Source organism: Aedes albopictus, chromosome 3, assembly GCF_035046485.1.
Source record: "Aedes albopictus strain Foshan chromosome 3, AalbF5, whole genome shotgun sequence".
NCBI lineage: Eukaryota > Metazoa > Arthropoda > Insecta > Diptera > Culicidae > Aedes > Aedes albopictus.
In genome coordinates this window covers 36,341,777-36,369,769 of record NC_085138.1, presented here as the reverse complement: position 1 = coordinate 36,369,769, position 27,993 = coordinate 36,341,777, and the positions used below count along the sequence as shown (strand labels likewise).

The 27,993-nt window shown below is 37.7% G+C and overlaps 1 protein-coding gene across 5 annotated transcripts in view; it reads right to left on the bottom strand.

Moving 5' to 3' along the window:
* Positions 1-6,141: 6,141 nt before the first annotated feature.
* Positions 6,142-27,993, bottom strand: part of LOC134289472 (uncharacterized) — a 127,737-nt gene continuing 105,885 nt past the window's right edge. For all 5 annotated transcript variants that reach the window (XM_062855337.1, XM_062855334.1, XM_062855336.1 and 2 more), the window contains one exon: positions 6,142-15,139. In XM_062855337.1, coding sequence (XP_062711321.1) covers positions 10,174-15,139 — 4,966 coding nt within the window. In that variant the 3' untranslated portion in view covers positions 6,142-10,173. The remainder of the gene's footprint in view (positions 15,140-27,993) is intronic.

Below are 27,993 nucleotides of genomic sequence, written 5' to 3'. Positions count from 1 at the left end.
TACACAAAACAATCACATATTTAAATACATTTGAAAAATCAGATTTGTTTGAAATACTTTCTCTTTTATCAGATATTGCTTATTATTTGTGTAAATTAGTCCATTTACAGGAGCCGGTGTTACAAACGCAATATAATTAAAATTAATTTTTCAAGATTTTTCATTTATGACGCAGACGGGTCTACCCGACGCAATTATCAGTCTATCTATCACCTCAACATTGTAGGATTAGTCATTACAAGAGACTGTCGCCTCTGTAGAAGTAGACGAAAAGGACAGAGAAAAAATAACAACTGATAAAGATAGGGCCCTAATCTTGACCCTACTGCAACGGGCAAACGCAGGTACCGCACATGATAGAGAAATGCAAATAATATGATAATACGTCATTCTTTTAGACATAGGCCTAGTATATAAGGATGTTTGAAATATATGAAGATAGGTCAGTTGAAATTTAGTGTTTCATTCAGAAAGTTATCCGTCCCTCGTCAAGACGACCCTTGTTCAAGGTAGTTACCAAACTCTCTAAAGAGGCCAGGACTTCTGCTGCAAGTAACCAGCCCTTAGGTTTTTGGAATCTCACCCAACAAGTTCACTTGGAACTTGTAAAATATTGAATCCAAAACTCCCTCAGTAAACCTTACGCTCTCAAACCATTAGAGCAATCGGTCTGAGGCTTAGTGAGGAAAACAATATTTTACAAGAAGAGGTTTCTTCTGTTGATCAAGTTTCACCTCAGACAGTATCGGCACGGTACGCATCCCTTCGCGCGTTTTCCGGCCGAAACACGTACAATATTCCCATACCAGCAGAATGATTGTTTTTACAAGTTTTTAGCAACAAATAAAACCACTGAATCATTTTCCCATCTTCACACTCACCGCAGCAACTGAGTATGAACGATCGCCAGTTAGTTTGCTTCACAAGTAAACCGACCGATGAGGAACAGCAGTCGGATTTGGTTCAGTTTTTCTTCGCTCCCTTTGCGTATTCGTTCGTAGTGGTTGCTGGCGCTGATAACTGGTCGTTTGATTCATATTCACTCAAATTCAAGCGCTGCTGGGCAGTGCCTCGGATTTGTTGGGCGCAGGTCGGGAGAGCTGGTGGCGGTTTGTGCTGGAGGGTTTGCTCGATTGGTTATTCACTGGTGGTGACCAGTCGATCGACTGTTCGCGCAGCCTGTCATTTGGTTCTTGGGGTTTGTGCTCTCGAGGTTCGGGCGTTGCTTCGTTATATCTTCACTTTAATATTATGTTTCCAGTTCAAAACCGAATTAGCGACATTTTTTCTTTGACTTCCGCTGCTTTTGTCTTGCGTTAAACACAATGTCGGAAGTGGGGCGCTGTATTGTGCACCTGAAGCTCTATACAGCGCCCCACTTCCGACATTGTGTTTAACGCAAGACAAAAGCAGCGGAAGTCAAAGAAAAAATGGCGCTAATTCGGTTTTGAACTGGAAACATAATACTAATATTCCTTGTTTGATTAACTGACTATTATGTTCAGGCGCTTAACTCATTCTATTTCATAGATTGCCAGATTTAAGGGTAATGGTTCAATAGGGTGTTAGCAATCATAGTGGATTAGAACGAGTTGGCGCCTACAATACAGCAACACTTACACACATACACCAATACTTACACGCACACATGCACCTACAACTAGCTGTAAAAGACCAGTGGGCGGGACAATGGTGCCTACCCAACAGTTGTAGATGGGGTGTTTGGCTTAGCTACATGACTTGGTCCGGCAAGCCCATAAACATCAATGGACTACCCGCTTGGCGCACACCCACAGTTGATCAGCAGGAGTAAATCCCTTTTATTTTGTATCACAGAGAACAGACGAACATGCTCGAACAAAATTGCTTGAAAATCTTGTGTAAAGAAAAAACAAGCTCAGTAGCGGCATTGACGGTGACTTTCCCACTCAAAAACTTGTTTCGACACCATGATGGCGTTTTCTAAAGAAATATTTCACTAGCGCACCTTCAAATTTTCTTACTCAAATTCTGAGCTGTATTTGCTCAAATAACAAGATGTTTATGATTATTTCATCAATCCAGCTACAACATTTGAGCAACTCATTGATTATTAGTTTCATTATTTTCAATTAGAAACAAGTTGAACAATAATTCAATTTTTGTTTTCCAAGTAAAACCACCACATTCTCTTGGTGGAACTATACTAGGGTGCACACTTGGTGACACTAGCGCCAAAAGGTAAAACAACGGCAAATTTGTACCCCGATTCGAAAATTGACAGCGCCGCGTAATGGCCACATTCCCAGTTATTTCAAAACAACCGTTGCAATGCTTTACACAATAGCACTACATGAGCTTGGACGTCTGTTCTCTGTGTTTGTATGGTGAAAAGCATCTAAACTTAAATTACTTGAAATAGAAAGCTTTTACTGAAAAAATATTTGGTAGGCTTAATAGTAGTCACCATTGTGCACAACCGCTACCAAATATTTTTTCGAATAATGTATTCCACTTCAACAAATCTGCCTTTAGATGCCATACAATATTTTTGCGATTTACTTTTAGCGATTTTTCGCGCATAGAAGCTAGCGCCATTGGTCGATGCGGAGAGTAGGAAAACAGCCGATGTAATTAATTTATTGGTAGACGTATTGCCTAGTGAAAAGACAACGCAGATGGGCGAAAGCCAGGGGATGCGTTGATAGTAGCAGAATAGCAGAAGAAATCCTCTATCATCCTCATTTTTATTCACATCCTGTGCATTTTCGAAGCTCCATGGACCAATTTTTTATCCTTAACTATATCTTTTGAAAATTTCTAGAATGCTTTCTTTATTTCTGAACGAAGCAAAAAAATTATAATCAAAAAATGCTACACAACTATGCACTTTTGTTACTTACACAGTTAAAAATGTTATGAGGAGATCGCAGCAGTCTGTGAACGCTCGCGGACGTTTAAAAATTTTTGGCTGTCATTTTTTCGTTCCTTTATTTTAATTTTTTTTTTCGGCCGATGCTTTCCAAGCATTTATTTCAAGTAATTGAATGGTGATTATGTGAATTTAATTAGTGAAACTTCAGGTGAAACATATAACCTTCTAATGTACACACCAAATTTTTTGAAACGCTTCCAGCACAAAAAAAAATCAGCAAAATAAATTGCTGAATTTCAGCAATTTTTTTGCTGAATTTCAGCACAGCGTTGCTGATCTACTGTCAAAATTGCTGGATGATTCAGCAAGTTGAAAAATAATTGCTGATATTCAGTAAATTCGCATTGCTGAATGAAATCAGCACAAAAAAAATCAGCAAAGTTTGCTGAATACCAGTAAACAAAATTTGGTGTGTAAGGTCCATTGCACGGTCTCGCGTGGTTGAGAGGGAGTGTTTCGGGTTTTACGTGGAATTAATTCCGACGATGGCTAGTATTTGTTATTACCGGACAAGTTTTTGGTAACTGTTGTTCTGACCCGAAAAGTTTCTGTTTGGCAGTAGAAAATGTCCACAAAGCTGTTTTTTTTTCGGGTTGAGATCCCCTGCCAGAGAAAAGCTGTGTATCGCGCTTCGTTCCCGTCGTGCGGTTTGTGAAAATTTGATCTGGTTTCAGTAGAAACGTGAAATAGTGACATTACTATCGACAGATTTTATAAGCAGTTTGGTTTAGTTTTGTGTTCCGCTGGCTCTCTCACAAACAGACAGCGGTGTCACTATTAAACGCGTGCATTATTAAACTCTCTCCCTGTGCTGAAGAAAGAGGAAGTAGCTGCATATACGTTAAATTACCTATATTTATGAACGAGGATTACAATACGAGACAAAAATCCCTGGACCAGAGAAGACGGCAAAGTTTGGACCTGGACCTGGACGGCCACATTTGGTGAGATTGTTCTTTATTTGATTACATTTTAACTGTAATATTTTAACACATCAAAATAACCATTTACCTCATGTAACTCGGAGCGTTTGGTACACGGAGAGACGAAACTACCCAAAAGTGAGTTCTTTCCACCCAACTTCGAGGTTGCGTGCGTCAAGCCAATTTTGAGTTGATGGAATCGATGTTTTTGTTGGGTTGTTCCCGCTTGCTTCCATGTGAAAAAAATACCTAATTTTAAGTTTTTCCCACTCAACCGAAATTTTGACTAAGTTGTATTCACTCAAATTTGAGTACTGTGCTAGAAACTCAGTTTTGGCTTGACGCACGGAACTGCAAAAGTTGGGCTGTTTCTCTCTTCACTCTCTGACAACAACAGAAAGAGCGCATGAAAAGGGAGATGAAAAAGAACTCAAAATTGAGTTTAAAAGTACCTAATTTTGAGTTTTTCAGTTTCTCCGTGTACGGTATGTCCACGCATCCTTCCTCCCTTGTAGATTCGAGAAGTGTTTCGATGTTTTACAATCCGGATATCACATGACATCGAAGCATTTCGAAGAATCATCTTTGCGGTTAACGCAACGTAGTAGGCCTGGCCGCTTTGATGCTTGTGTCATATCTATGATATGCCACAATCATCAATATTGACAAGAAAAATAATTGGGCGTAATCTAACCCGATTATTTTCCAGGATGCTTTCTAGTACTGGCTACGTTTGTGTTAGATTAGATTTAGATTAGATTACACAGTTAAACATGTTATGACATTTAACCTGCACGCTAAGAAAAAGTTACTCTAAAATGAGTAAGATTTACACAAAACTGAGCTAAACTGGAACAGCTCAAAAAGTGAGTAAATTGCATTTCCAGCGATAGCGCTTGCCCAAGTGCAAAAATCCAACTGGTTTAAGGCGTATTCTTCACATCAGCAAGAATATTATACAGCTTAAACTGATGAGATTTCCACACTTGGGCCAGCGCTAGCGCTGGAAAAAAAATTTACTCAATTTTGAGTTGTCCCACTTTAGCTCAGTTTTGTGTTAATTTTCTGACCGTGTGTAACAAAAGGACCTCGTCGTATCGCACACATTTTCCATCAGTTTATTAATTTATAGCTTGCTCTCAGTATGAAGCTTGCATTCAACATTCCATACAAGAAATTATTTGATGTAAAATTAAGTTAAAAGATAGAAATTCGTTTGCAATTTTTTTTCGTCGGGTATAATTTCAAGATATTTTGCTGAATAGTAACCATTCTCCGTTAATAGTTTTCTTTGTTTTCTTAAATTGAAATGGAAAACATATAGGGTATGAGTGCCATAAATAATTTTACGCACACCGGTGGCATTAGCTTGTTGTTAAGCCGTTATTTGAAACACATTTTAGTTAGGAACCCAATCATTGCAAAACATGACTATTTAATGCATTTATAAGGCACTCAAGTGCCATATATATGCTGTCAGTGCACTTCGTTGCACGATAGTGTCAAAGTTACGTTACAATTAGCGTATGTCATTTGCTCGTTGCAAAGCAAATATATTGCAACAAGTGAACGGCCGCTGTTGTAGATGGCTTCCTATGAAAATATAGCGACTAGCCATTAGTTTTTCAGCTATATCTCTAAAACGGTAAGAGATTCCATTTTGGCGTCAAAGAACGAAAGGAAGAACATTAGTTTTGACGCTAGGAAAAAATTTGTTTAAAATAATCTATGATACAGACGGTACTTCTATCAGCATTTTCAGGCGTTTTTTCTCTATGGTGAAAAATTTTCTGAGAAACTTTTTTCTCAGTGTATTTTTTTAGATTTCTGAGGTAATTTGGCGTCGATTTCACGAAAAAAAAGTTTGTTCTACGATGCATAGTTTTTGAGATATGATTTTTTGAAGTTTGGGGTATTTAGAAAAAATTAGGAAAATTGTGAAATTTCATCTAGCGTTTTTCGGGAAAATAGTCCACTATATTTTTTTTGAATTCCATATATGATCATATATCCACGACCTCTAGCTCTGGTAAAATTTTCATGAAAATCGGAGACCCTTCGGGCCAAAGTGTTCGGTAATAAAAAAAATCCGCTGACGTCTCAAAGCATAGATTTGTTGATGGATCTAAAACTTTGCACAGCTGATATGGGGCCAAAATTGAACCCATAAAGCGTACAGGAGTAAAATGTTTTTTTTTTTGTCCCATGCTAATACTCATCTCTGCGACTTCATCCACGATTTTTGCAAATGTTCATACTATGCTGTCTTGGATTTCTTTCAATTCAGTCAAATATAAAGGGAAATTTATTGAGAACAAATATTTATTGAAATACACAATAAAAAGTTGCAATAAAAGTACGTTGCGTCTTATTAGCGAGCGTTCCTGATTTGAAGCCATAGCTTACCTAATTATTTAACTGTGCATAATAATTCCTTAACTATTTCGTTGGCACATGGTTACACATAATGTGAAGAGAATTTCAAATGAAGATAGTCCACAGAGAACAGACGTCTAAGCTCATGAAGTGCAGTTATGTAAAGAATATCAACGGTTGTTTTGAAATAACTGGCAATGTGGCCATTACGCGGCGCTGTCACATTTCGAATCGCGGTGCAAATTCTCCGATGTTTTACCTTTTGGCGCTAGTGTCGCCAAGTGTGCACCGCAATATAGTTCCACACAAAGAATGTGTGAATTTACTAGGGAAATAATAATTGTATTGTTGTTCAACTCATTTCTAATTCAAAGTGGTGAAACTAATGTTCAATGGTTCACTCAAATTGTGTTGCTGAATTAGTGAAACAATCATACACATCTTGTTATTTGAACAAATAAAGCTCAATCTCTGAGTTGGAATATTTAAAAGTGCGCTAGTGAAATATTTCTTAATTAAGCGCCATCATGTTGTCGGACGGAGTTTTTAGGTGGGAAAGTCACCGTCGATGTCGCTACTGCGCTTGATTTTTCTTTACACAAGATTTTCAAGCAATTTTGTTCGAGCATGTTCGTCTGTTCTCTGTGGATAGTCTTATGGTTTTATTATTTCATCCGTAAAGCACCGTTCTTTGAACCACTATGTATTTTTTACATTTTTAAGTTTGTTTTTTTTTTACTGTTTCCGTGCACCAAATAATATCGAAAGGCTATATCACAGACAAACAGACGTAACACCTTGAACGATTTCCATGGAAATCCATCGCCCAGTTCACACTACCATCACCTGGTGGAAAAGTAGCACGAATCACTGTGTTGTGCAATATCGTCAACAGAAGGCGCTAGTGTGAAACGTCAAACACATAGAAAAATGATGCGCGCGCCTCTGGTTGTGAAAGCCACAACTATGAAAATTTAAAATGATCGTTTAAAGCGTGGTCGATGGAAATTTCGCAAGTGTTACGTCTGTTTATCTGTGGCTATACTTAATAAGTGAACATATAGCCTTTTCGAGAAACGAGTTGTAAATTGAGTTTTTAAATTTTCAAAAATGTATTCTTTTTTTGATTTTATACGAAAGAGCTCCTTTTTCTGAGCCTGATTTCTTTTTCAGATTTTTAGAACTTCTTTTTGATACCTAAAATCAATTTCAAAGAGATTTTTTGAAATCACATTTTGACAGCTGGGCAACTATTTGACAGCTCCGCCCAGTACAAAATGCAACGAGGGGTGATCCGACAAATCGCCACAGAGAACAGACGAACATGCTCGAACAAAATTACTTGAAAATCTTGTGTAAAGAAAAATCAAGCGCAGTAGCGACATCGACGGTGACTTTCCCACCTAAAAACTCCTTCCGACACCATGATGGCGCTAAATTAAGAAATATTTCACTAGCGCACTTTTAAATATTCCTACTAAGAGATTGAGCTGTATTTGCTAAAATAACGAGATGTGTAAGATTATTTCACTAAGTCAGCAACAAAATTTGAGCAAACCATTGAAAATTAGTTTCACTACTTTCAATTAGAAATGAGAAGAACAAAAATACAATTATTATTTCCCTAGTAAATTCATACATTCTCTGGGTGGAACTATATTGGGGTGCACACTTAGTGACACTAGCGCCAAAATATAAAACATCGGAGAATTTGCATCGCGATTCGAAATGTGACAGCGCCGCGTAATGGCCACAATGCCAATTATTTCAAAACAACCGTTGCAATTCTTTACACAACTGCACTTCATGAGCTCAGACGTCTGTTCTCTGTGAAATCGCTTCCATACAAACTTCAAATTGATTTTTAAATAGGTTCCCGGGCACCAAAATTCATGAAAATTTGGATTTCGGCTCAGTTTGACATGCAGATTCTGGATATCGAATTACCTCAACACCGTTAAAAAAAGCCAACACGGTCAGAAAATTCACACAAAACTGAGCTAAACTGGAACAGCTCAAAAAATGAGTAAATTGCATTTCCAGCGATAGCGCTGGCCCAAGTGCGAAAATCTCATCAGTTTAAGCCGCATAATATTCTTGATGATGGGAAGAATATTATACGGCTTCAACTGTTTGGATTTTTGCACTTGGGCCAGCGCTATCGCTGGAAATGCAATTTACTCATTTTTTGAGCTGTTCCAGTTAAGCTCAGTTTTGTGTGAATCTTACTCATTTTAGAGTATTTTTTTCTTAGCGTGAATAGAAGCAAAGACGGCTAATAACAAGACAGGCATCTACCCATCTACCCTCTTGCTCCATATACTTAAACCACAGAGAACAGACGTCTAAGCTCATGAAGTGCAGTTGTGTAAAGAATTGCAACGGTTGTTTCGAAATAACTGACAATGTGGCCATTACGCGGCACTGTCACATTTCGAATCGCGGTACAAATTCGCCAATGTTTTATTTTTTGGCGCTAGTGTCACCAAGCGTGCACCCCAATATAGTTCCAGCGAGAGAATGTGTGAATTTACTTGGGAAATAATAATTGTATTGTTGTTCAACTCAATTCTCATTGACTGTGGTGAAACTAATTTTCAATGGTATGCTCAAACTTAGTTGATGAATTAGTGAAATAATCATACTCATCTTGTTATTTGAGAAAATACAGCTAATACAGCAATCTCTCAGTAGGAATATTTAAAGGTGCGCTAGTGAAATATTTCTTAATTAAGCGCCATCATGGCACAGAGAACAGACGTCCAAGCTCATGAAGTGCAGTTGTGTAAAGAATTGCAACGGTTGTTTTGAAATAACTGGCAATGTGGCCATTACGCGGCGCTGTCACATTTCAAATCGCGGTGCAAATTCTCCGATGTTTTATCTTTTGGCGCTAGTGTCGCCAGGTGTGCACCCCAATATAGTTCCACCGAGAGAATGTGTGAATTTACTAGGGAAATAATATTTGTATTGTTGTTCAACTTATTTCTAATTGAAAGTGGTGAAACTAATTTTCAATGGTATGCTCAAACTTTGTTGCTGAATTCGTGAAATAATCATACACATCTTGTTATTTGAGCAAATACAGCTCAATCTCTGAGTAGGAATATTTAAAGGTGCGCTAGTGAAATATTTCTTATTTTAGCGCCATCATGGTGTCGGAAGGAGTTTTTGGGTGGGAAAGTCACCGTCGATGTCGCTACTGAGCTTGTTTTTTCTTTACACAAGATTTTCAAGCAATTTTGTTCGAGCATGTTCGTCTGTTCTCTGTGATCATGGTATCGGAAGGAGTTTTTGAGTGGGAAAGTCACCGTCGATGTCGCTACTGCGCTTGTTTTTTCTTTACACAAGATTTTCAAGCAATTTTGTTCGAGCATCTTCGTCTGTTCTCTGTGCTTAAACTTCAAACACACTAGCGCCACGAATGACTTCAGCGAACAACATCATGAATGTGTGTGTGAGATGGGGTACAGCTCCGGTGTACGTATTTGCATGTACACCCAGACAACCATGTTTCAGTGATCCTTTGAATCGTTGAGGACATATCGAACGTGTCCAGTGTTCTAAATTTCACCAGGTTAGGCCCATCGGGCAAAGTTGTGTTTGTGATATGATAATTTTGAAGTAGTAGTCGTGTCATGTCAACTTCGGCAAGCCGAAATCGCACGAAGTTGCCAAAGGTGACGTCACGTTCCAGAAGCTGCGAACAAATTTTCTGGCGAACGTGACGTCGCGATCAGCTGATCGGTTTGTTTACATATTTTTATCGACAAATACAGGCAAACATATACGTTCACCCGGACCTGTGAATAATTGACATCGGAACGTGTCGCTTGCGACAGAGTGTGAGCTTTCAGGTGGTCAAAACAAATATGGTCTAATCGTAATTTTAGCCCTTTAGACAGCAATTAATAAGCCTGTTTTATCAAAGAGGGAAGGAACTACATTTTTACAGCCTTATTATTTCCTTTGTTTTAACTTTTTCGTTTTTTTTTTTCGTGGGCCTTCTGTCTGTGGAATTTTTCTTTTTTCAAAATTTCTTGAAAATTCAGCATTTTGGACTTTGGCCAGCTCGTCCACAACTTCTTTGTGGCCCCTCTCGGTAGCCACCTGAAAGGGGGTACGCCCTTTACTGTCAAGGCAATCGATATCTGCCGAGTGGTCATGTATGAGCATCTTCACAGCTTCCAAGTTGTTATTTTCAGTTGCCAAATGCAGAAGAGTCCGTCCGGATCCGTTCGGAGTGTTGACAGCTAATGCATAATCGGCAAGAAGCATTTTCACAACATCCCACTGGCCCTTCAAGGCAGCTATGTGAAAAGGAGTTTGGCCGCTCTTGTTGGTAGCATTGAAGTTTGCACGATATTTCACGATCAAAATGTTGACCATTTCCCACATGCTATTCTCGGCTGCATAATGAAGAGGAGTATTTCCATCGTTGTCCTGTACATTGACATCAGCTGCATAGTCATCTCTAAGCATATTCACAATTTCCATATTACCGCCCATGGTTGCCAAATGAATAACAGTTTTTCCGTGTTTATTGGCAATTCTGTAGTTTGCCGAATATTTGGAGTCTTTATCAATCAACATCTTGACCATCTCCCAGTTACGACATTTGGCAGCAAGAAGGAGAGGAGTATTTCCATCGTTGTCTTGCTTATTGGCATCAGATGCATAGTCATCTATAAGCATCTTAACAGTTTCCAATTTTCCGCCTGCGACTGCAGAATGAATAAGAGATTTTCCAAATTTATTGACAATTTTGTAGTCCATAGAATATGCAATAATCAACATCTTGACGACTACCCATGTACTAAAATGGGCAGCATAATGAAGAGGAGTATTACCATCAAAGTCTTGCGCATTGATGTCAACAGCATAGTCATCTATAAGCATCTTTACAGTTCCCAATTTTCCACCTCCGGCTGCAGAATGGATAAGAGATTTTCCAAATTTATTGACAATTTTGTAGTCCATAGAACACGCAACAATCAACATCTTGACCATTTCCAGTGTACTATACTGGGCAGCATAATGTAGAGGAGTATTTCCATCGTTGTCTTGCGCATTGACATCAGCTGCATAGTCATCTCTAAGCATCTGTACAATTTCCATATTACCTCCTTCGGCCGCCAAATGAATAAGAGTTTGTCCGGCTTTATTGGCAATTTTGTAGTCTGCAGAATATTTGGAATCTTTGTCAATCAACATCTTGACCATCTCCCACACATAATTTTTGGCAGCGAGAAGAAGAGGAGTATTTCCATCGTTGTCTTGCGCATTGACATCAGCCGCATAGTCATCTATAAGCATCTTTACAATTTTCGTATGACCTCCTTCGGCCGCCAAATGGATATGAGTTTGTCCGGCTTTATTGGCAATTTTGTAGTCTGCAGAATTTTTGGAATGTTTGTTAATCAACATCTTGACTAGCTCCCACTTACCACGTCTGGCAGCAAGAAGAAGAGGAGTATTTCCATCGCTATCTTGCGCATTGACATCAGCTGCATAGTCATCTCTAAGCATCTGTATAATTTCCATTTTACCTAGAAAGGCCGCTATATAAAAAAGGGTGTTTACGTCTCCATTGATAATTTTGTAGTCTGGCAAATATTTGGAATCTTTGCCAATCAACATCTTGACTATCTCCCACTTACAATAAAAGGCAGCATAATGGAGAGGAGTTTTTCCATAGCAGTTTCGCACATTGAGATCAGCAGCATGGTCTTTAAGCATTTCTACAATTTCTATTTCTCCTTTTATGATCGCCAACTGAATAAGAGTCTCTCCTGCTTTATTGGCAATTTTGTAGTCTGCAGAATATTTGGAATCTTTGTCAATCAACATCTTGACCATCTCCCAGTTACGACATTTGGCAGCAAGAAGGAGAGGAGTATTTCCATCGTTGTCTTGCGCATTGACATCAGCCGCATAGTCATCTATAAGCAGCTGAACAACCTCCATATTACCTCTTTCTGTCGCCAAATGAATAAGAGTTTCTCCGGCGTTATTGGCAATTTTGTAATCGGCTGAATATTTATGAATTAGCAGCTTGACTATTCCCACATCGGCTGCATTATGTAGAGGAGTATTTCCGTAAATGTCTTCAGCGTGGATACTTTTATCAGCACCATGTTGCGCAAGCATATTCACAATCGCTTCATTCCCAACAGATACAGCGTAATGAATTGGTAAAGCTCCTCGTGAATCTGGGGTATTCATGTCAATTTCAGATTTGTATGTTTCCGTTTTGTTATTGCTTGCTCCATGGTTAGTACAATCGCCAAATTGGTGATCACAGAGAACATACTTTAGAATGTTTTCTTTTCTGGATTGAACAGCAGCATGCAGAAGTGTGGCTTTATTGCTTTGCCAACTATATTCAAACAGTTGCTTAGCCTTCTGGTGCTTCAGGAGCTCTTTAAAAATTAATTCGTAACCATCAGAACAGCTTAAATACATAATTCCGGGGGTTTTGCGACAAATGTTGATAATTGTGTTCATTTGCAATTTACTGTTATCCCAATTTTCCTCAATCATCGAAAAGAAAAAGGTTCGAACCACTTCATATCTATGCAAAACATCAAACAAGATCGCTTCCCAATCTAACACATGATCATACAAAAAATTAGAAAGGAAATATTCAGCATACGATAAGTGAGTGAATTCTAGCTGAATCTTGTTCGAAGCATTGATCAATAGTGACTTTTCTCCATCGTCCAGGATTTGTAGCATGTTTTCCAGAATTGTTACAGAATCGTTATTGCTCAATGTTTCACGTAATTGAGGAACGTTTAGTTGTGCAATAGCAATAATCTGATGGGCACGATAAAATTTGTCCAAATTGTCTTTGAAAAAATTCTTAATTTTTAAATCAACTGATGCGTAACCTTCTTCGTTATTTGTTTTCCTAATAAATATATTGAACGACATGTTAACGAAACTTTCATACAAACGCAATTTACTGAATCCGTTTTCCAAATCTAATATTTCGTTCATTTGGTCATTTGTTGACCTCCAGTATTGCTCAAATTTTTCTTTGTTGACTTCTGCAAGCATTCGAACCATTAAAGGTAGACCAGTAAAGTTGAAATATTCAGATTGAATACTGTCATGCAGAAGCTCGAGCAAACGTTTCGCAATTTTTTTAAATCGCTCGGAATCATTCTGACTGATTTCAGAACTGATGTCCCAGTAGTTTCTCAAAAACAACAGCTGCTCATCCTCAACTAATGGAACAAGATTTAATGCCTCAACTTGCAATTTTTTCTCGAGTGTTCTTTTCACGTGATTTCTGCCACTTATGAAAACCCGAATATTATTTTTGCAGAACGTTTCTTTGATAAGCTTGATAGCTGTGCCCTGATGCTGTGTATCAATCTCATCGAAACCATCTAGCAGAATGAAACATTGTTTTGGATAATTTTCCAAACTGTTTTGAATAAACTTTTGGGTGGATCTTGTAAAATGGGAGGATTTCATAAGTGTGAATATATCGTTTTGTTCCTCGTAGTTTTTAAACAACCCATTCAAGCAAATCAGATACACGTGTTTGTTGTAATCAGTTTGTAGTGAATATGTGATTTTTTTCATGAATATTGTTTTCCCCGTGCCTGGTTTCCCTACTAGTATGTACCTATTCTGATCATACGGTTGCTCCAGCTTTGAAATAAATCCATCTTCTGTGAATTCTTTCTGTCCGTTTTGTGAGGCTAGCGTACGTTCCACATAACTACTGAAATCTGCTGCTGTAACCTTTTGAAGAAGCCTACGCACTTCTGCTTTTATCATTTGAACACACATATTCCCTTCGTAGCTGCTCAAAAAAGGTTTCTGATTTCCTTCCAGATTTGTAACCATGTGCCAGTTTTCAAATTCTTTTTCAAATACTACATGAAATTTTGCTTTATCACTAACCAAGCCACGATCCCTTTCATGAACCCACTTCCCCACAACCGATTCTGTAATGTTATCTCTCAGTGAGGAGAGTTTGTCAGGCTGGTCGGTGCATATTACAAGGCATTCAAAAAAGCTTCTCAAATCAGACTCTTCGATAAACCGAGGAAAACTTGTTTCGCCGGATTTGTTTTGCAATAAGCGTTTGTCTACCTTCTTGCTGAAAATCACCTCTGATAGGCGTTTAGTCGTTTCGTCCTGGGTAATATAATGTGTTTGAAGCTCGTGCCATAACCATCGTTGATTGATTTCATCCTCATTTCCTGTAAATGTTTCTGAAAAGCGTACGGAGCTGTCTATCTTCAATATGGATCGTAAAGGAGTGGTGTATTTTCGTAAGACACTTTTTACTGCTCCGGATCTCTGAAGTTCGATTATAGCATCTTTAATGGCAACAGGTAATTCGTTTACCTTTATCAGTAAGGACTGAATTTGGTCGGCTTTGGGTACATATTTTTCAGTTTTTCTGATGAATACCTTATTTTCCAGTGGGTCATTCGAAGCACAGCTTTTTATGTCCATATGCTCTCCCAGCTCATGTCTAGTATTTTCATCAATCGTTTTATTGGTAAAGATAATAAATCGCTTGGTATAATTCCTGAGCTCACTTCGTTTCGAAACATTCAAGAACGATTGGATGTACATTGGCAGGGAAAATTGGCTGTTCTCTTCAAAACTTGAAGGGAAAAACTCTTCGTACTCAATTTTGGCATTCGATGACTGACTGTGCTTGGCTTGAAAGAACCATATTTCCTCCCGATCATCCAAAATCAGCACAGCATCGTCAAACTTACCGGCCTCCTTCATTTCCGTTGCCAGGCGGAATCGACGTTCTTCTAAAGATGCAGCAACGAATAACGTAAAAGCAAGATCTTTCTCATACGCGAAACCATGACTTGTCCGACTTCCACTCCATGTGAACATTTGTGAAAGGGAAGATTCCTTTGTTGAATCCATATGAATGTGGCTGAAAATAGGAAAATTTATCTTTATTAGTTCCTAAACAATGTAAAAAATGTAAAATTTATGAATTTGATTCTTCGCCGATGTAGTTTCGAGCTATAGTAAATCTAGTGATCGATATATTGCAATGATATTTTTTCATGAAATTCCGTAACATTTTCCATCCGGAGACGACGGGTTCGACTCCCGTTCCAGTCGGGAAAATTTTCTCGACTCCCTAAGCATAGTGTATAATTGTACTTGCCTCACTATATACATATTCATGCAATGGCAGGCAAAGAAAGCCCTTCAATTAATAACTGTGAAAGTGCTCAAAGAACACTAAGTTGAAGCGAGGTAGGCCAAGTCCCAGAGGGGACGTAGAGCCATAAAGAAGAAGAAGAAGATCTAAATACATTTAAAAGGTAATGAAAATTTACACGGTAATTATGTGGAAAGTTATGGTAAAACTTTGAGAAGTATGTTATTATTGATGTTGTTGTTGAAGTTGAGCTAATGGATCAAACTCTCTGGTTGAGAGTTCAATAAGCAAGCATGCAAAACAATACAGGGCTCAGTCGAGTCTAGTGCCTGATGAACACAAGAAGGCTTTCAAGATTATTACCCGAAAACCTTTATAAGCCGTAGTAGAGCCATAGTCCGGAGTGACCTTCTAGTAGATTTTTTTTAGTGTTTGGCGACGACAAAAATACATTTTAACGCGTTTGAAATCAAATTAGAATAACTTTTTTTTCCTAGTCGTGTTTCGCGATAGTGAGCTGTTCTACAAGTCGTTCACATTTTTAGCAGTGAATCTTGCTTGATTAAACGTGGTTTCTGGTGGGATCTAAAATTCTGCAGCTTTTGTGAAGAAAACGCGTGGTTCGGTAGTTCATGCCATTTTGTACCCATGTTCTTCGTCCCTGTATAGAGGAAAAAAGGAGAACAAGGAGAGCAAGTATTATAGTCCACCGTTTAGTTTTGCAAATTGTTGTGGTGTATCGCGGTGTTCAATGGCCAGCAGTCTGAGAGCCGGCCAAAGATGTGCTAAGTAAGTAAAAAGAAAATCTGGTTAAGTACTGTTTTTTTGAAATCCACTAAGAATTTGCATCCTTTGACAGATATGTATTTCGACCACCGACGAATTTCGACCTCAACTGTAAGGTCGTCTTCAGTGTCTTGTACTTGACTCGATTCCCGAGTCAAGTGTTGATGAGTCTTTAGCGATAGAAATGCATAATGGTTCGGTAGTGTCCGTAATAGACAAAAATACATACTATGAAATATCACTCTCAAAATGCACATACAGACTGGTGGTAGTCAGTGGATCACGTTTGAAAATACTCGGAGAGTTGGAAGTTAATGTACCTATCTGTGAACAATAAAAATGCTGATCGTATTGCAAACCGATTTCAACAAGAACCACAAGGAATTTCTTCAAGAATTCCCACAATTATTTTTCCAGGAACCCCTCCAATACTTTTGTGAAGAATTTCTCCAAAAATCTCTCCAGAAATTTTACCAGGAATTCCTTGAAGACTGCTAACAGAATTCTTTCAAAAGTTCTTCCAAGAATTCCTACAGGAATTCCCACAAGGCTTCTTCCAAGAATTTCTACAGGAATTTCTCCAGATATTCACCGAACAGTTCTTCCAGGAAATCCTCCAGAGATTTGTCAAGAAATGTTTCTAAGGAATTTCTCAAAGAATTCCAAGGATTCCTAAATAATCTCTTCTAGGACTTCCCCCAGGAAATCCTCCAGAAATTCCTACAGGATCTCCCCCAAGAATCCTTAAAAGTCCTAAAAGATTGGCTGGAGGAACTTTTGGAGGAGTTTTTAAGGAATTTCTGGAGGAATTCTTGGAGGATTTCCTTGGGATATTTCGAAAGGGAATTTTGGGAGGAATATTTTGACGAATTCCTGGAGAGATTTCTGGAGTAACTTAAAGAGAAATTATGGGAATTCTTGGATTGTTTCCGGGAAGAATTCTTTAAGAGTTCCTGGATATAATCTGGAAGAATTCGTACAGGAATCCCTGGAGTAGATCCTGGAGGAATTCCTGGAATATTTCTTGAAAGAATTCCAGGAGGAATTTGTAACTTTTTATTGAACCGGACAATCTCACAGTAACATGAGACCCCTCGAACTGGGTCTCAGGGTCGGCTTGCTACTGGGTAAGCTGAGGGGCTACGCGAACAAGATGTGCAGAGTACGGTCACCTGACTAGTGCTATTGTGAAAAGCTATTAAAAGATTGATTTGAATAGAAAACCTAGGTTTTTATTAACAAGCTAGTCTATTGTGGGGTTGAGGGTGGATTAAGTTTATTGAGCTCTACTTCTATTGTGGGTATGGGTGTGTGGAATTTACAAGCTTTGACGTACCGGTACTACTGCTTCTCCTTCTTGGCGGCCGACGATCTGCTGAGGTCCCGCGAGCGCTCGCTGATGCTGCTGACAGGATAGGTCTTTGGGCGAACAGGTGGTAAGTTTCTCGGCAACTATACGGTTTTGCCGTGGGGGTTCGGTGTCTTGACCGAAAGCTCCCTCCTTGACGGCAATCGACACGGTCCAGGACGGTACCGGAATGACCGTGCCGAGAGGGGAAAAGCTCCTTGACTTTTAGGGGATTTGCCCGAGCTTCGAACCTCCTTAGGACCAGTATGGTCAGAGGTAATTCTGGTCTCCTTTACGGTTTAGGCGTAGCAGACTTCCGTCTACCAAGCCGAATCGTGTGCTTGCTGGAGGGGCGCGCCCTACCAGCCAAGATGGCGGATTAATAATACACGGAAAAAGGTCCTATGAGGGTATACCAAAAATTACTAGCCGTACTAACTATCTGGTCATTAGATTTAAGCTCGATTTAAGCACAACTCCTACCTGATGTAATACAATTCTTCTCCACTTCAAACGGTTACCACTTTTATCTTAAGGACACTTTGGACCAATCTTGAGCACACGAACGCCTTTTTACTAGTGAAGCGATGGCGCTTCCTAAACTAGCTTTGACCCCTTTATCATAATTTCCTCCCCCTCCCCTTTTAATTTCCTCGCTAATGGGGTTGGGGGTTGTTGCCACCTATTTACTGTAATACGCCTGCTGACCCACTGATCGTTTATGCCCTGCCCACAGCTTGCATACAACTTCACCCTCTAGCTTGTGATCTTTGTTTTTTTTTTATACCCCAGACAATTTGAAATTAACTGACTATAACAATTACATGATTTTAACTATTTAAATTTACTGACATTTATCGTCGCTTCTCTACCAATCCTATACTAACATAACAACATTTAACACTAGAGACGTGACAGTTTCCAGGACAAAAGCACGAATTAAAATAAAACTAAAGATTTGTAACAAACGGTTACAAATTTCTGGAGGAATTCCTGGAATTCACGTAAGAATCCCTGAAGTGATTCCTGGAGTGATTCCTGGAGCAATTCCTGGAGGAATTCCTAGAGTTATTCTTGAAGGAATTCTTCGAGTAATTCCTGAAGTATTTCCTGGAAGACTTTATGGAAGAATTCGTGAAGGAACTTCTGGAGAAGTTCCTGGATGAATGCCTGGAGTATTTTCTGGAGGAATGCGTAAAGGAATTTCTGGTGTATTTTCTGTAGGAATTTCTGGAGGAATTTTCGTAGGAATCCCCGACAAAATTCTTAGAGAAATTCCATGAGGAATTACTGGGGGATTTCCTGGAGGAATTCTTAGACAATTTTCTGGGGGAAATTCAGGAAGGAATTCTGGAGAAATCTCTAAAGAATTTCCTGGAGCATTTACTGGAGAAATTCCAGGAGAATTTTTCGAAGGACATCATGCAGTAGTTCCTGTAGGAATACTTGGAGTAATTCCTGGAGAAAATCTTGGAGTTATTCCTGGAGTGTTTTCTAGAAGATTACCTGGAAAAATTCCTGAATGAATTTTTGGTGGTATTCCTTGAATAATTTCTGGAGAAATTCCTGAAGTAATTCTTGAAGGAATATCTTGAGGACATTCTGCAGGAATTTTTGATGGAATCCCTGTAGAAATTCCTAGAGGAATTCTGTGAGGAATAACTGAGGAAGTTCCTGGAGGAACTTTTGATGATTTCCTGGGAGAAATTCTGGAAAGAATTCTAGAGAAATCCTTGAAGGAATCTCTAGAGAACTCCTGCAGCAATTACAGGAGGAATTTATGGAGGAATCCCTGGAGGAATTCCAGGATGAGTCTTTGGAGGAATTCCTGGGGGAATCTCTGGATGAAATTACGGGAGAAATCCTTGAAGGAATTTCTGAAAAAAATCCCATTAGGATTTCCTGGTGGAATTTTAGAAAGAATCTCCGCAGGAATTCATGGAAGAATAACTGGAAGAATTCTCGGGGGACATTGTGGAAAAATTTCTGCAGGAATCCTTAGAGGAATTCCTAAAGGAAGTCTTGGAGCAATTTATTGGAAAATTGACTTGTGAAATCCCTGGAAGAATTCCTGATTCTTAGAAAAATTCTTTTAGGAATTTCGAGATGAATTTCTGGAGTTATTCCTTGAAGAACTACTGGAAGAATTTCTAGTTGGCACCGTGGAGTAATTTTTAGAGGAATTCTTTGAGGAATTCCTAGATGAATTCGTGGAGGAAGTCCTGGAGGTATTAATGCAGGAATTTCTGTAGAAAATCCCTTGAGTCCTTCAGTAACTTTCGGGAAAATCCTGGAAAAATCCCAGGGAAATCCTCGAAAAATCCTAGGGAAATCCTGGAGACAAGCATGCATTATTGCGGGAGGACTTCTTGATGAGCTCCTGCATTAATTTCCAGATTTTTAATCGAGAATTTCCCAGTAGAATCATAGGGGGATTCAACGACAAATGCTGGAGGAATTCTTGGAGTACTTCTGAAGAAATTCCCTGGGGGTACCATGGAGGAATGCCTGGAGAGTTCCTAGACTCACTCTCAGGAACTTCAGAAGGGCTTCCCGTTGAACTGAAAAAAAATGTGGGAAGCTACTCCTGGAGGAATTTCCGGGGAACTTTTAGAAATCCAGGAGACAATTTTTAAACCAGTTCTTGAAAGTATCCCAGAAGAAATTCGTATAGAACTCCAGGAAAAAAAACCTAGACTGAGCAGCTGGAGAAATCCCAGAAAGGACTCCTGGAAGAATCTCAAAAGAAACCTTGTACAAATGCCTTAAGAAACGTTTAGAGGATTTCCAGAAGGAACTACGGGAGAGTCCCAGAAAGCACTCCAAGAGAAATCACAAAAAAGCTGGAGGAATTCCAGATTCCTGTAGGAATCACAAAAGAAAGTCCTGGATGAATCCCACAAGCAAATCCTGGAGGAATTACAAAAGAAATTTCTCGTGGAATCCAAACAGAAATTTGCCTGAAATCTGCCAGTAATTCACTTGATTGTTTTATCTGCATCTATCTGCACCATTGTACATCAAGCACACCGGAGACAGTGCGCATAAACGAAAACAAAAGACAATCGCTTCATGCTGTGCGTGCGTTCGCGCAACATAAATTGCTGGTGCGCAGGCGCTATAGCCCGAAAAAAGCCCCGTCGAGTCTCCGTCCCGGCCCCGGCCCGTAGGTTTGAATAGCTCCTAAACCGTAAATCCCAGCGGTGTTATCTCACTTAATTCCACCAGTGAGTGGGTTTGGGTGTACGGCATCTAGGCGACTTGAATCTTCACCCAATGAAAAGGATGTCTTGAGATTGATTCATAAACATTACGCGCAGTTTGCCGTTCACTGTTTCTCTGTCAAACGATGACCACCGCCGCGACGCTGGACTTCGTTGTCATGCGCACGACGACCAACAACAAGCAAACGTGTAGGGTTGCCAGACAGTATTGCAATAAAAACATTGATTTATTTTACAAAATTTTGAAATCAAGATTGTGACAAAACTACTAAAGATACAATGTTGCACCAAAGGACAGTTTGGTAGCGCATAAAAAAATGAATGTTTTGTAGAAGAACATTTCTAACATTTATTGCGTTTTTTCACGAGTAATCTATCAAAAAAGATGAAAAAGGGGTACATTTGAGGGCAATTTTTACATAAAAGCAGGCATAAAAGCCAAAATTTCTACACTTAAATGACGTTTTATCAATTGGCTTCTTTAACGATGTTGAGATAATTCGATATTCTGAATCTGCATGTCAAACTGAGCCGAAATCCAAATTTTCATGTATTTTGGCGCACGGGAACCTATTTAAAAATCAATTTGATGTTTGTATGGGACCGATTTGTCGAATCACCCCTCGTCGCAGTTTGTACTGAGCGGAGCTGTCAAACAGTTGCCCAGCTGTCAAAAGGTGATTTCTAAAAATATCTTTGCAATTGATTTTAGATACCAAAACAAAGTTTCAAAAATCTGAAAAAACCATAGTGGTTCAGAAAAAGGTGCTCTGTCGAATAAAATAAAAAAATCAATACATTTTTGTAAATTTAAAACCCCAATTATCTCTCCAAAGAGCTTTAAAAGATAAAGCTTTAAGCTTTCTATCCATGCGCTTAGATAGATTAAACGATTCATAGTTTCTGAGTTAGTGATGTTTAAAGATGGAGTAATTTAATAAAACAAATTTTTGAATAACTCACTTAGCAGTGATTTCCGGACCTACCTGTAGAACAATTTTTTGCTGCAAATATGGTCTACTTTCACCTCCTTTCGGGTGTAACACGAATTACCAGTCACCCTGTATAAACAAAATAAGTTGAAAAAAATTCAGGGTCGCCTATTTTCCCGGAAAACTCAGGTGAAAATTTTTGTTTTCTACTGACACTTCTTACTTTGAAAAATCATAACTCAAAAACACATAGAAACATTTTTTTTTTTTGAAAATGAAAGCAATTTTTTTCAGAAATCCAAAAAAATATGAACTGGAAAAGGTTTTCCACAAAATTTTACACAGTTGAGAAAATTCGTAGAGAAAAGCCGAAAAAACTATACCCGAACTCGTGGAGAATTTAAAAAAAAATATTTTTGAGAAGATTATTTGATAAACTTTTGCCACTAAAATTTTTGGTATGCACTTTTTTTCGTTCCTGAGTTATGGCCAATTTTGTGAAAAATTACCTTATAATATAGGCTTACATGGTCAAATTTGCTTTCATTTTCTACAAAAATATATTTTTTTGAACGATGCATTGTTCTTGAATTATGATTTTTCAAAGAAAAGGCTTATATGACACATTTGGACATTTTTCAACAACAGTGGCCATAACTCATAAACGAAAAAAAAGTGTATTCCAAAAATTTCAGCATTCAAAACTTATGAAATAATGAAAATATTTTTTCGAAAATTCTCCACGAGTTCGGGCATAGTTTTTCCGAAATTTGTTTTTGAATTTTCTCAACTGTGAAAAATTTTGTGGAATTTTTTTTCCAGTTTATATTTTTTTTACATTTTCTAAAAAAAACTTTGTTTCTACGATGCTTCGTTCTTGAGTTATGATTTTTCAAAGTAAGTAGTGACAGGGGAAAACAAACAAATTCCACCTGAGTTTTCCGGAAAAATAGGCGACTCTGAATTTGTCTCAATTTTTGTTGTACATACCCGATCAGAAAGGCATAACAAAATTATAACCGATTGAGTTATTTATTTCAAAGATTTTTCATAACAGAATGAGTTATAAAAATCGCCGGTTAGGTGTTAAAATAACAAAAATTATAACTGAAATTGCTCTAGCCATAACATAATTATAACAGGTGTTGATACAATTTTAACAAATTTATAACAAAGTGAGATATAAAAAATATTGGAATGATCAATAAATTATAACACATTTTGTTATAAATTAGATATAAATATATTGGGTAAAAATTAAGTTGGGTAAAATTTAACTCATTTTTTGGGTATTTTTTATTAAGAGTGTTATTTATTTTAAGCGCAAAGTTTTTTGTATAAAAAAACTTGCCCCACGTAGTATATAAAAAACCCACACCCAGACGGGAATCGAACCAAGGACGCCAACCTTCACCTGCAATCCGGCGCCTTTATCAATGAGGCCATTGCAGCACTTGAAGTGAAGGGTGGTATATGATCAAGTGGTTCTTCGTTTTGGTGGCTGGTCTTTAAATAGACTTATTTGTCCAACGCACAATGGTCGGAAAAAGATAAAGTTCGGCCAAAACTCTTTTTATGTGTATAATCGAAGTTATAGGTTGCCTAGATATGTTATATAGTACTTTTAGTGTTTAAAAAGGGGTATTCAAAAATTACGTAATTTCAATAATTTCAAAAACGGTAAAAATCAGTAAAACCCCATATTTTTTGCGTTTTTTGTTAAAAAATCAATTCGAATTTAAATAAATGATCATCTTTCGATCAAATCCAATCAAGTTTGTTCAAAACGTGTGAGAAATGTGGAAAGATAAATTTTATTTCAGTAAAAAATGGAAAAAATAACGTAGAATACATGAAAAAACATGACTTTTTTAAATAGCTCTAATTTGAAAAACTGCAAATTTCTGCAAAATATTTAAACGTTTTTAGGCAGCTCTAAGCATGATGTTTAAGATGTACTATTCGAAATTGCGGCGACACGTGACGACACGAACCGTTTTTTAACTTAAAAATTACCAAAATTTCTAAGGTACAATATATGAAAATTTAAAAAGTTTTGTGACATATTAATTTTGCACCATACGTGCATTCAAACAGTCCAATAACAAGCTTTCATATGCTGGATAACTTAAAACTTATATTCCATTCTCAAAATATTATTATTTTACTTTTATCGAATACTTCATTTTTTAATTTTATGACTTAGGCCACTTTGGCAGTGAAAATGTCATTGAAATACAAAAGCTGGTACGCTTTTAATTAAGAATCATAAAAGCACAATACATTAACTTTGTTATAAGGTGAAATAAAGTTTAAAAATATCAATTTCGTTTTTTGAAAGTTTTGGCCGCCCCTTTGTATGGAGCCCGACCAATGTGCAACGTACAGGAGAGAGAAAATATGACGTCACATAAAAGTGTTCTTGATACATTTTATCGCAATTACGTCATCTTAGGATATAATAACAAAAGTGGATATAATTTAGTTATAATTGTAACTCAAGAATTTGCTCTGCATTTTGGCATGCTTTACCTCATGATTCAGACCAGAAATAAATGTCGTATCTTCATCAAAGTTGTAGAGATAGTTAATGGCTCTTAAACAGTGGAAAGAGTGGCATACAATTTCACCTTCTCTTGGTGCTTGCGAGCAAAAAAATTAGAACATTTTGACATATGTTATTAAATAATTATCTAATGTTCCTCACCATCAAGGAACTTCTTGCCTATGGCAAAGTTATGCAGTAGTCTGGTGGTTAAAAATTTACTGCTTTGTGGCGTTAGTGTGCATTTCTGTGAGATTGTCAGATTTAGATGGCTTGTGAATTAAAAAATAAAGTATTTAATGCACAATTTTAACATTACATGGTACAAGAATTGACATACTGATGCAATTCTGTGGCGTTTGCTTTGCATCGTGACCTCATATAATGTTTTCATTTTCAGCAAAAAAGAGTTTAAACAAAAAACTCTTCCACTAGTTGAAAACACCTGTTCGGCATTTGCTTCGGCATTTGCTCAAGATGCATGACGATGTCCATATCGGTAAAAAAGAAATAGCCTTCTGCTATTGGTTGGTTTTCCAAAAGCTTTTAATAGAGTTTCTTATTTTGAACTACTGCACAGGTTATCACATCTATTTGATTTCAGTTGAGATTCTGTTTTATTGAGTAAATCCTATTTGAATAACCGCTTTCAAATTGTGGAAGTTAAAGGAAATCATTGAAGCCTGATCGGTACTCTATCGGGAGAGCTACAAGGATCGGTTTAAGGACCATTGATGTTAGCCTTATTTATCAACAGCCTTCTTTCATCTTTGAAAGTATGTAATACCCACACCACATGTTTGCAGATCATAGGAAGCTGTATTCCTACTGAATTAATATGGACGTTAATTGCATGACAATGAAACGTGTCTCAACTAGAAATAAATTTCAAAGCTCCACAAATAATTTGTAATCAATCAATTCTTCAAAAACTAAGGTGATTTTCATTTGCAGACGACTAATTGATCCAGTTGTATCATGTTAATTCAATAACAATAATAAAACTTCTAATTTCAGAATAAAAACTTTCATTGAGTACAGTGAATATATTTTCATAGCAAAGACTTTTGTTTTGATCGAAAAAACTGCTTTCAAATATTTGATGATGACGATGATTTCAATCACGATTTTTTTTGTTGTTTTTACTAATGTGTATTTTAACACTAAGCTAATTCTACACTTTAATGACGAATTGTTCAACGTTAACCAGCCGCAGTTTATCGCGGAAACATTGCGCCCGTTTGATTTGTACAAGGCGGCTGATTATACGTGACAGCTCCCACCCGGCGGCTGCAAAAACAGTTTTAGACAAGGTGCACACTAGTGTGGGACACCAAAATACATTTTACTCCTGTACACTTTTTGAGCTCCATTTTGGCCCCATATCAACTGTGCAAAATTTCAGTTCGATCGGAGAAACTATATTTTAGCGCCAGCCGTTTTAAATTTTCATATGATTTACTATGGGGAAAATCACTTTTCCAAAGAAAAATCACCACAGGTTGCCCCTTAACCCCTAAAAATATATCGATGAATGATTTCTGTTGGAAATTTTACGAGGAACAAACCCTCTGAAGACCGCAAAGTGATCGAAGGCATGTGGAAAAAGTTATTGACTGAAAACCGAATGACATGCCCACGCTGTTTAACACGTAAGGAATAACAATAAATAATAAAATCTCGTCGTTTTATCGATCGGGTAAGGCTTAATAACTTTTTCCACAAATGTCGCATCGCTTCGCGGTCTTCGGTGGTCTGATTCCTCGTGAAGTTATCTGCAGAAATCATTCAACGACTTATTTTTAGGGATCAATGGTTGACCTCAAGCGATTTTTCTTTGAAGAGGTAAGTTTTCCCCATAGTAAATCGTATGAAAAACTAAGAATGGCGGGCGCTAAAATATAGTTTCTTCGATCGATCTGAAATTTTGCACAGTTGATATGGGACCAAAATGGAGCTCAAAAAGTATACAGGAGTTGGAGTTTTTCCATTTTTTATATTTTCCCATATAAACCGTGTACCAGGCTAGTGCACACCGTGTACAAACCATAGTTTCGCGGTCTAGCGTGATCTAATACTGCGCGTTTCGAACGCAGCTGGCTGAGAATCCAAGATTAACGCGGCAATATCTACCTGGGCTTTCTTAAAGGTTTAGATCATGATTCAAACATGTCAAAAATACTACATTAGTTTATTTAAGGTTTGAATTTTAATTTGTGTTAGTGAATTTGAACCTAGATAATCAAGAAATCGATTTTGAACTTCCAATAAGGGATAATCCTCAATCTACAAGTATGTCAATAAATAAATTTAATGAGTAATCTGAATTTTCTTAAAGGTCTGGATCATGATTCAAACTTGTCAAAAATCCTGTATTTTACAAGCACAGTAGCACCACACAGCGGCGTAACTGCGTACCAAACACCACTTGTAAAATGTTCATTTGATATCAACTGCATTTTCAAAATTATAACTGAGTTTGTTATAATGTTCATATAAAGATGATCAAAATGAATTAATTTGTATTATAACTGACTTTGTTATAGTTCTGATATAATTAAATCTGGGTTTCACATCCTTTTTGTCAAATATATCTAAATATAACAAACGTTGATATATCGATCAACTGCTGATATAAATTTGTTACATTTTTGTTATGCCTTTCTGATCGGGTATATCCATGAGTCCTGCCTGTAGAAAAAGTTTCATGAAAATCTGAGACCCCTCGGCCCAATTTGTACGATAATAAAAAAATCCCAAGGGGCCTGCAACTCTAAACTCTGTAGTATTTCTTGTGAAAGTATACTGCTAGCAAGCCTTGCGTCATGGTAACGCACATGCGAAAAAAAAGTTGTTGCTTGGTGAGGTTTGTTCTGTCATACAGTACCTTCACAGCTTCACACAAATTTCGGTATTAGTAAAAGTTTTTCTCAAGGTAAGTACTTTGTCAATTAACTATGAGTTGCTAGCTATTCATTGTCTGTCTATTGTAGAAAGACTGGCTGAACGACCTGGCCTCGTTGACTTCCAGCAGGCGAACAACAACGCCAAATTCGAAGCGAGCTAAGGACCCGGACCTCCGGCCTGGATTACTTCAACAGGAAATACTGTTAATCAATCACCCAGTCCCGGTACAAGGTAGCAGCGCGTTTCCTGTCCTTGTTATACATAAGTGAAATATACGTGCTATTTAAAACGCCATTTGAGTACTTTTGCTTTCATTCCCAGTCAGAAAGTCTCCAGAAGTCCATGTTCTTCTCCGTCTTTATGCGCTTTCAGAAGAATGAAATAATACACTTTTCATCCATTCTTAAGATGCATTCCGTAAGGAAAATTGTATACACAGAAACCCATTCCACATAAGAGACGTTTTGCAAAATAGGCAAATAATAACTATCCAGCATCTATCCTTATATTATCTCATAAATAAACATGCGTACTGAATGTTTATTAATTTCTAAATTCAAATGAATGATTTTATATTTGATGTGTGTTGTTGACGATACAATTTCACAAGGCATTCCAAACTCAACGAAAGGACATCAGCAGCTAGCAAATTTTGACATAAGTCCTCAGAATGTGCATAAATTTTGTCGAAGGTAATCTAAGCAAACCAGGTTACTGTGTTGTGAATTTTCCGTAGTATTTTCTAGTATTTTTGAATACTAGCGAAAGTTTAGAGTTGCAGGCCCCTTGAAAAATCCCCTTTTGTGCCTGCGCGCGAATTTAACCTGTCATGGTTGAAGACTGCTCTACAGGACATTTAAATTATTGGTGCTACA